Source organism: Podarcis bocagei (assembly GCF_964188305.1).
Source record: "Podarcis bocagei genome assembly, chromosome: 7".
Lineage (NCBI taxonomy): Eukaryota > Metazoa > Chordata > Lepidosauria > Squamata > Lacertidae > Podarcis > Podarcis bocagei.
This window is the reverse complement of record NC_138132.1, coordinates 71,931,160-71,940,559: the sequence shown is the minus strand read 5'-3', so window position 1 is coordinate 71,940,559 and position 9,400 is coordinate 71,931,160. Positions and strand designations below refer to the sequence as shown.

The following is a 9,400-nucleotide window of genomic DNA, read 5'->3' as shown; positions in this document are numbered from 1 at the left end:
CCCTCTGATACCAGGCTACTAAACCATTCTAAATGCCCTGATTATATTACTGCTATTACCGCTATTCATTATTATATGCAAAAGCTATTATATTTATAAAAAAATGACAGTCTCAGTGTTCTTTCATAGGCAGGGTGTTTTTGTGTTGGAGGTAAGGATAAGTAATTTCTTTTTGTTAATATATATTTTTTATTTATTTTCCATTTAATAATATACATTCACATCATTATTATCCACTTTACCTCCTTGGCTCTTTAGAGCCTATCAACTTCCTTCCCTCCCACCTAATGGCTTTCAAAATTAACCTTTATATCATTGCATTTCGTACGTTTTCCAATTCTAATTACACTCTTTGCAAAATAACTCAAAATTTAAATAAATATAGAAAGGTAGAAAATTTCTCGTTACAAATCTTCAGACAACCCTGCTAGTGATGTTAATTGCTTACAATAATCTTTCAGATATTGTAAAAATTTACTCCAATCCTTTTGGAATACTTCATCATGCTGGTTTTGGATAAGGATAAGTAATTTCAACCCTACCAGAGCCATGAAATTTATTGGGTATCCTAACTAACTAACTAACTAACTAACTAACTAACTAACACACCCCGGACATCATTAAGCTACAGCTCACAAGTCCCTGATGATTATTCATTTTTCCTTTGCATCTCATTGCGGGACTCAAAACGGCCTACATCATCCATCCTCCCCCACTATCTAAATTTCTTCTCACAACAGCCCTGTGAGGCAGATTAGGCTGCGAGTCAGTGACTGGCACAAAGACTGAGCTTCACGACCACGTGACCTTCCATTTGGAAAACTTTCTTCCACACACCGCATGCAGAAAGTAGCATCTTCTCCCTGATGGGCTAGCTTTCTATGTGCAGAATTTTTTATTATTATTATTATTTTGATTGCAGGTGCATTCAGTTTATCACTTGTGTGAGACTGGGGTATGGAGAATTTTGATTCTGTTTGCATTTAAAGGTGAATCCACCTCGTTTCTACTTCCTGGGAAAACCGAAACATGCTTTGAATTTTGCGATGAGTTCTCCAACCAAATTATTTCTCTGAAAATGCAAATTTACTGGGGCAGGGTGAAGCATGCGTAGTTACATATAAACATGAATTAATGAAAGCAAAAAAAAAAACAAAAACCACAAAACAAAAAAATGCATTACAGCGGGGAAAATGCATGTTTAGAAATTTGCACGTGAGCCAAAATTGCATGTAAAAATGTGTCTGTTAGGTGAAATCTGCACTAAAGTGCTGACAAATTTCGTGAGGAATAAAAAGAGAGAGAAAAGAACATAATAAAAATAGCCTCACTCATCCACCCTGTCCCATGTCCTGTTCTCATAGTTGCCAACCAGATGCCTATGAGGAGCCTCAAACTGACGTGCAAGTGAGGCGATTTATGATGCAATCGCTCTTGAGATAACACTTCAGAGACCTATTTTTAGCACCCACCTTATTTCTGCATTTCAAAGTTGTTTCAAACCGTTGTGAATATTGTGTAACAATGTGCTTCAATTGTTGTCACCTGCCCTGGGACCTGAGGCTGAGCAGCCCTTCAATAAATAGTAATAGTAATACAGTAGTACCTCAGGTTAAGTACTTAATTTGTTCCGGAGGTCCGTTCTTAACCTGAAACTGTTCTTAACCTGAAGCACCACTTTCGCTAATGGGGCCTCCTGCTGCTGCCACGCCGCCAGAGCACGATTTCTGTTCTCATCCTGAAGCAAAGTTCTTAACCTGAAGCACTATTTCTGGGTTAGCAGAGTCTGTAACCTGAAGCGTATGTAACCTGAAGCATATGTAACCCGAGGTACCACTGTAATAGTAATACAGTGGTACCTCAGGTTAAGTACTTGATTTGTTCTGGAGGTCCGTTCTTAACCTGAAACTGTTCTTAACCTCAAGCACCACTTTAGCTAATGGGGCGTCCCACTGCTGCCGCGCTGCCGGAGCACGATTTCTGTTCTCATCCTGAAGCGAGGTTCTTAACCTGAAGCACTATTTCTGGGTTAGCGGAGTCTGTAACCTGAAGCGTATGTAACCTGAAGCCTATGTAACCTGAGGTAGCACTGTAGTAATAATAATCTGATGCTGAAAATGTGTAAGAATGAACAAGCCTGGAGCAGTGAGAAACCAAGATGGACAGATTTGCCCATGCCAATTCTGAGGCCTTTGCACGGCACTCGTTTGGACGTGTGTGTGTGTTTTCCCCCTCTTTAGGCAAGCGAAGGCTCTCTCCTGCCATCGCTTGCCATACATGCACTGACAGCACCCCCGTGCCCACTAATGGCTGCAAGATGCACCTTGTGATGGTCTGGAATGTGATTAATCTGTCCCGTGGCCTTTGCGAGTGGAGGGGCAGCCTGTTCCCAGCTCCCCGTGTGTGTAATCCCTGATCCCAATCTTTCACGTAGCGCAGACTCCCCACCTGCTCATCTGGGAAAAGGTCATTATCCTGAGGCTATTCACTGCCAACGGAGCATGCAAGGCGAGCTGCTTCCTCTATTGTCTCCGCCGGCTCCTTCTGATTGGCTCCTGAGTGTGGGAAACTCGAGGGAAGCACAGACCCACAGCATCTCAGGGAGCCCGGCTGGTATAAATAGAAGGCAGGAGCAAGCCACCTCTCACAGCGTATTCGCCCAAGGATCTCCTCCTAAGCAACATCTGCCTCCGTAGCTTGGCAAAGAGAGAGAGAGAGAAAAGGATGGCACCTTCCAGTCTTGTCTTCATGGATCAAAATGGCCTGCTCACCCCAAAAGAGAAAAATAAAGTAAGTAAATGGATGGATGTGGGGTGCTCTAGTGGGGTACATCTGCTTTAAGGGTGAAAGCGGGGTTTAACAGTCATTCACCCCAGAGAACACTGGGAATCGTAGTTCTGGGGAAAGAACAGTAACTGTCTCTAATGGAGAATTCTCGGCACTTAAACTAAAACCTGTCTGATTCTTTGGGGGTAACTCATAGACCCACTGAAATTAATGAAGCTAGCAATAGTTATTAGCTTTGATGAGTCTGCTCTGAGCATAGCTGTCAGCTTTTCCCTTTTTTAAAGGGAAATTCCCTTATTCCGAATAGGATTCCTCGCAAGCAAAGGGAAAAGTTGACAGCTATGGCTCTGAGTAAGGCTAGCCCTGAGTAGAAACTCGACGTATTCTTCCCCTGAAGAGATTGTTTTTATTTAACGTCAAATTGATATCCTGAACCTTCCTCCAAAGGGCATGCGAATACTAAAGCAATGCAGTTATTACTTCTAAAACACAGTTTAAAGCAACCTGCTAACAAATTTAAAATCTCCCAAAAGTAAGCTCCTAGTCGCAAACTATTGATTTCAGAGTTGCTAGGGAGAATATGCCGCTGTTTGTAAATGGCAAAATGTATTTATTTTATTTTTTTGCATGCCACCTGCTGGGGAATCTAGCAAGTCTGTGGAGTAAGAAAGGGGCTCCGTTTGAACATCTCCACTAAATGTGTCTGTGTTTTTCCTCCCCTCCTCCTTTGCAGCTTAGAAAGCCGGTGGTGGAGAAAATGCGCCGCGACCGAATCAACAGCAGCATCGAGCAGTTGAAGCTTCTGCTGGAGAAGGAGTTTCAGAGGCACCAGCCCAACTCCAAGCTGGAGAAAGCCGACATCCTCGAGATGACTGTGGACTACTTGAGGCAGCAGAGCCAGCAAACCAAAAGTGAGTAGACCGACAGAGCCTGCTCAAAGAGACTTGAGACAAGTTGGGTGCGTGGCAACAAAATGTTGCAGTATATCCCTGCCTCGCACTCTTTGGAGCAACGTCATTTATGAGCATAGGGAGCTGCCTTCTACTGAGCTAAGCCATTGGCTCATCTAACTTACACTGCCTGGTGAATGAACCTGCCACCTTCTGCATGCAAAACAGATGCTCTACCACTGAGCTATATAGCCTTTCCCTCAAATGCCCTCTTCCAGTAAAGGCCATTTCACATGTCCCCTTCCATTTCCCATTTTTTCCCCAGCCAATATTTAAAGTTCTCTGGCTAAATGAGCATATTCAGTCATCATGAGGCTGCCTCCCCAACCCTGTTATTCTTTTGGTGACGATTCGTTTGCACTTCTGCAAATCTTGGTGTTTCCCCAAGCATTCAAACTCTCCCTTCCCAACTGGCCCCATTTGGGCTGCAGTCCTATTAGCACTCACCACCTGAGTTTGACACCAGAGGGAGTGGCATTAGAGAATGTGATTTTAAAGTGTTTCCCCAAGCCAGCGCATGAATATTAAATCTCTCTCTTCTTCTCCCTTTTCCTTCTGTAGCGTTGGGGCCTGTTCATAAAGACACACAGGTGGACTTCACCGAAGGGTATTCCAGATGCATACAGGAAGCCTTCCAGTTCATGTCTCGCCACAAAGTCCACGCAGAAACTCAGGCTAAGCTCGTGAACCACTTCCAAAGGAACCAGCTATCTCTGCCTGAAGCCGTCCACTCAACGTCCGGGCTGAAGCACTCTTCCTCCAAGAACATCCATGCTCTTTGGAGGCCCTGGTAGGCAGCTCAAAAGCTGCCAGTGGACTTTGTTTCTAGAGGGAGGGCTGGACTCCATCCAATCATCCAGCCCTGGTCTTCTTCTTCGTAGGGAATGTTATTCCCCCCCCCCCTTTTAAAATTATTTATTCTCAGGGAGAAACGGAATGATTTGGACTCGTGTAGTCTGTTGAATGCCGATCTTTGATGGGCAAAATCCCCACACTCTGGAGAAGAGGGTGGGGACATGTATCTTCATAATGAAGTTGCCGTGGGAGGGTGTTATGTCTTGAACAGCAAATTGTTTGTTGTTGAAGTGTAGAAAGATTTTTCAGAATCTTGAAGCTGCCAAAGGTGGCAGCAGGACAGGGATGGGGAACTGAAAGGGCCTCTAAATGGTGTGAAACCCCAGCCAGCCTAGCCAATGGTTAAGCATTTTGGCAACTGGGGGCTCACAGGTCCCCCATCCCTGCAGTAGGAGATCATTCTCCCTTTGCCTGTAAAAAGCTTCTGGCTTTTGCTCTCTTCCTGCTCTGAGAAACCAGATTTCTAGTTTCCTGGTGGGATGATTATTATTATTAATTTTTGTCTGGTTGATAGAAACTTCAGGTCTTCTGTTTTGGACAAAAAGAATGCTGTGATGTTTCGCTGATTGTTTCTTAGAGAAACGGTACTCTCTCCCTTTCTATTAAATAAGAAAAAAGTCTAGTGAGAGGTTCTGATTTTTCAATGTCATACATTCTGAGAGTAAGGACGATTCGTTCTCGATTGTGGTTTGTTTGTTTTTTTGTTTCATTGAAATAATGGTGTTTCCTCTTGGATGGGGAATGTTGCCACCCGTGTCATGGGTGGTGTATGTTTTTTTGGGTTTTTTATCCTGATGCCAGGATCAATATATTGAGTGCATACTGTGTATGCCTTTTGTATACGCCATTCGAAAGCAAAAGAATAAAAATTAAAATAAACCGTACGATTTTCTGGGCCTTGTTTTGTTTGGAAGTGGGGAGGAATCGATGGCCATGTTGAAAACAACTCAGTGCTCCTCCTCCTCCTCTTCCTCCTCCTTCATCATCATCATATTATTACAGTGGTACCTTGGGTTACATACGCTTCAGGTTACATACACTTCAGGTTACAGACTCTGCTAACCCAGAAATAGTGCTTCAGGTTAAGAACTTTGCTTCAGGATGAGAACAGAAATCACACGGCGGCAGCAGGAGGCCCCATTAGCTAAAGTGGTGCTTCAGGTTAAGAACAGTTTCGGGTTAAGAATGGACCTCCGGAACGAATTAAGTACTTAACCCGAGGTACCAGTGTATTATTATTAATTAGTATCCAATGAAGTACTGTTCAGAGTACACCCAGTGAAACTGATGATCCTATTACAGGTAGGTAGCCGTGTTGGTCTGCCATAGTCAAAATAAAAAAAATTCCTTCCAGTAGCACCTTAAAGACCAACTAAGTTAGTTCTTGGTATGAGCTTTCGTGTGCATGCACACTTCTTCAGATACACTGAAACAGAAGTTGCCAGATCCTTCTATATATAGTGAGAAGGTGGGGAGGGGTATTACTCAGAAGGGTGGTGGGAATGGGAGATTGGCAGATAGCTGAGATGAGCCTGTTGACGACTCTTAACGACTGCAATAGGTCTTCCAGGAAAAGGCAAGGGGTGAGAAGGTGAAAAATGGCTTAGTCATGTATAATGATCTATGGCAGTGATGTCTATTCACTTCCGTGACCCTACTCTGAGTATGGCTAGTATGGGTTACAACTCAGGTGTGGGGAACCAGATGTTGCTGAACTACAACTCCTATAATCCCATGCCATATGACATGCTTGCTGTGGTTGATGGGAGTTGTAGTTCTGGAATGTCTGGGAATGTCTGAAGGACCAACCATTCCCCACACCTGGCCTGACTGGCAGAGGCTCTCCAGGATTTCAGGCACAGACCTACCTGGAGACACCAAGAATTGAACCTGGGACCTTCTCTGCATGCAAAGCTGATTCTCTACCCACTGAGCTACAGCCCTCCCCTTAAGACACAGGAACACAGGAAGGTGCCTTATACCAAATCAGACCACTGGCCCATCAACCTCAGTGATGAACCTGGGCCCTTCCACATACAAAGCAGATGTTCTACAATTCAGCTGCACCCCTTTCCCATTTATGTGCAGGGTGCTTCACAGAGTACAAAGTGGCTAGGCCTCTGCCCTGATGCGCCTACAATCTAGGGAGGCAATAAAGGTAGAGGAGGTGTGGGATAGCAGGGATGGCTATGCGAGGGTTGCCGTTTACGCAAACTAAGCAAGAGTGGGGTATGGGAACAAGCAGGGTTTCCCAAACTTGGGTCCCTAGCTGTTTTTTGAACAACAATTCCCATGATCCCTGAGCACTGGTTCTGCTAGCTAAGGATGATGGGAGTTGTAGTCCAACAGAAGCCAGAGACCCAAGTTTTGGGAAACCCTGTGCTAAAGCCTCCACAGAAAGAAAGAGGAGGAGGGCTCAAAGGAAGATCATAGACTCATAGAATTGTAGAGTCGGAAGGGAGCCCAGGGGCCATCTAGTCCAACCCCTGCAAAGGATATAGGAACAAGGTTGGAGGCGCAGTAGCAGGAGGTTGGGCTAGATGACCCCTTATCTAAGCCAGTGATTTTCAACCAGGGTGCTGTGGCACCCGGGGGTGCCTTGAATAATGCTCAGGGGTGTCGTGGGCAACACTGGCCTCTGTTCCTCTTTTCTTCCCTCCTTCCTCTGATGCCCTCTGGGTTCGAATTCCCACTCAGCCATGAAGCTCACTGAATGCCCTTGGAGTCAGCCTCACCTACCTCACAGGGTCATTGTGAGGAGGACATGGGGAGGAGGAAAACCATGCAAGCCACCTTACTTGGTATATCCAGGTGGTATATAAATATAAGGTAAGGTGACGCGGGTGGCACTGTGGTCTAAACCACTGAGTCTCTTGGGCTTGCTGATCAGAAGGTCGGCAGTTCAAATCCCTGCGACGGGGTGAGCTCCTGTTGCTCTGTTCCAGCTCCTGCCCACCTAGCAGTTCAAAAGCAGGCTAGTACAAGTAGATAAAAAGGCATCTCTGTGGCGGGAAGGTAAACAGCATTTCTGTCCACTCTGGCTTCCATCACAGTGTCCTGTTGTGCCAAAAGTGGTTCAGTCCTGCTGGCCACATGACCCAGAAAGCTGTCTGGCGGCTCTCTCAGTCTGAAAGCGAGATGAGCACCACAACCCCATAGTCGCCTTTGACTGGACATAACCATCCAGGGGTCCTTTACCTTTGTTACAAGAAAAAAAACTGCTCCCTTTTCCCTTATGGGGTATCCAAGAGCCCATATAGAGTCCTTAGGTAGGTTCTCTCTCCGTGTCAAAGATGTCAAAGAGAAGAACAACTACCAGACTTTTAGAAGCCCTCTTTAGAGAAGCTTTTAATGTTTAACAGACCACTGTATTTTAATACTTTGTTGGAAGCTGCCCAGAGTGGCTGGCTTTCTTGCAGAGGGAGGGAAGAATTCTGCTTCCTCTCACATTCAGGATTTCTGCCCTTGCATTGTTGTATATTAAACAGGGACTTTTCCAGATTGTCTCTTAAAGAAAGGAATCGGTGGTCCATCTTGTGTAGACGTTAGCTTGCTCCTCTTCAGCTAAAGAACTTAAGAGGAATATTCCTAGGAAGCTGCTGTGAGCCCCTCCATCCTAAAACCATATAGCATAAAGACACCACAGTCTCTGCTGACCTTCCAAGGAAACCGAAGAGCCCTAGAGTCTCACCACTCAGAGACTCGGGTAGTTTGCAAATACAAACACGTACATACACAATAATTTATGCTTGTATTCCTAACACATAATTAAGCGTGAAGGGCATGTTATGTGCTTTAGCAACAGCCCACCTGTAAATAAGGAAATGCAGCCTCCATTGCTGATTTATGAAAGAAGCAAGAAAGCAAATCTTCTCTGACTGTGGAGGCAGAACAGAGACATCCTGGCTGGTAGCCATTGGTAACCATCCCCTCCATGAATGTGTCTTGTCTTCTTATGAAGCCATGCGGATTGGTGCCCACACATTTTCATAGAATCATAGAATCATAGAGTTGGAAGAGACCACAAGGGCCATCGAGTCCAACCCCCTGCCAAGCAGGAAACACCATCAGAGCACTCCTGACATATGGTTGTCAAGCCTCTGCTTAAAGACCTCCAAAGCAGGAGACTCCACCACACTCCTTGGCAGCAAATTCCACTGTCGAACAGCTCTTACTGTCAGGAAGTTCTTCCTCATGTTTAGGTGGAATCTTCTTTCTTGTAGTTTGGATCCATTGCTCCGTGTCCGCTTCTCTGGAGCAGCAGAAAACAACCTTTCTCCCTCCTCTATGTGACATCCTTTTATATATTTGAACATGGCTATCATATCACCCCTTAACCTCCTCTTCTCCAGGCTAAACATGCCCAGCTCCCTTAGCCGTTCCTCATAAGGCATCGTTTCCAGGCCTTTGACCATTTTGGTTGCCCTCCTCTGGACACGTTCCAGTTTGTCAGTGTCCTTCTTGAACTGTGGTGCCCAGAACTGGACACAGTACTCCAGGTGAGGTCTGACCAGAGCAGAATACAGTGGCACTATTACTTCCCTTGATCTAGATGCTATACTCCTATTGATGCAGCCCAGAATTGCATTGGCTTTTTTAGCTGCCGCGTCACACTGTTGGCTCATGTCAAGTTTGTGGTCAACCAAGACTCCTAGATCCTTTTCACATGTACTGCTCTCAAGCCAGGTGTCACCCATCTTGTATTTGTGCCTCTCATTTTTTTTGCCCAAGTGCAATACTTTACATTTCTCCCTGTTAAAGTTCATCTTGTTTGTTTTTGGCCAGTTCTCTAATTTGTCAAGGTCGTT

At 45.1% G+C, this 9,400-nt stretch overlaps 1 protein-coding gene across 1 annotated transcript; it reads left to right on the top strand.

Annotated features, from left to right (window-relative positions):
- The first annotated feature begins 2,639 nt into the window (after positions 1 to 2,639).
- LOC308591853 (transcription factor HES-5-like) lies at positions 2,640 to 5,476 on the top strand. Its single transcript, XM_081202836.1, has 3 exons — positions 2,640 to 2,790; positions 3,521 to 3,698; positions 4,299 to 5,476. The coding sequence occupies exons 1-3, from the start codon at positions 2,725 to 2,727 to the stop codon at positions 4,529 to 4,531; spliced, it is 477 nt and encodes a 158-aa protein (XP_081058962.1). The 5' UTR covers positions 2,640 to 2,724; the 3' UTR covers positions 4,532 to 5,476.
- Positions 5,477 to 9,400: the final 3,924 nt, after the last annotated feature.

Excerpts from the sequence above, each read along its gene's own strand:
- LOC308591853 (XM_081202836.1), top strand. The coding sequence starts at position 2,725 with ATGGCACCTTCCAGTCTTGTCTTCATGGATCAAAATGGCCTGCTCACC. Across the intron at positions 2,791-3,520 it reads CCCCAAAAGAGAAAAATAAA|CTTAGAAAGCCGGTGGTGGA; the intron begins GTAAGTAAATGG and ends CCTCCTTTGCAG. Across the intron at positions 3,699-4,298 it reads GCAGAGCCAGCAAACCAAAA|CGTTGGGGCCTGTTCATAAA; the intron begins GTGAGTAGACCG and ends TTCCTTCTGTAG.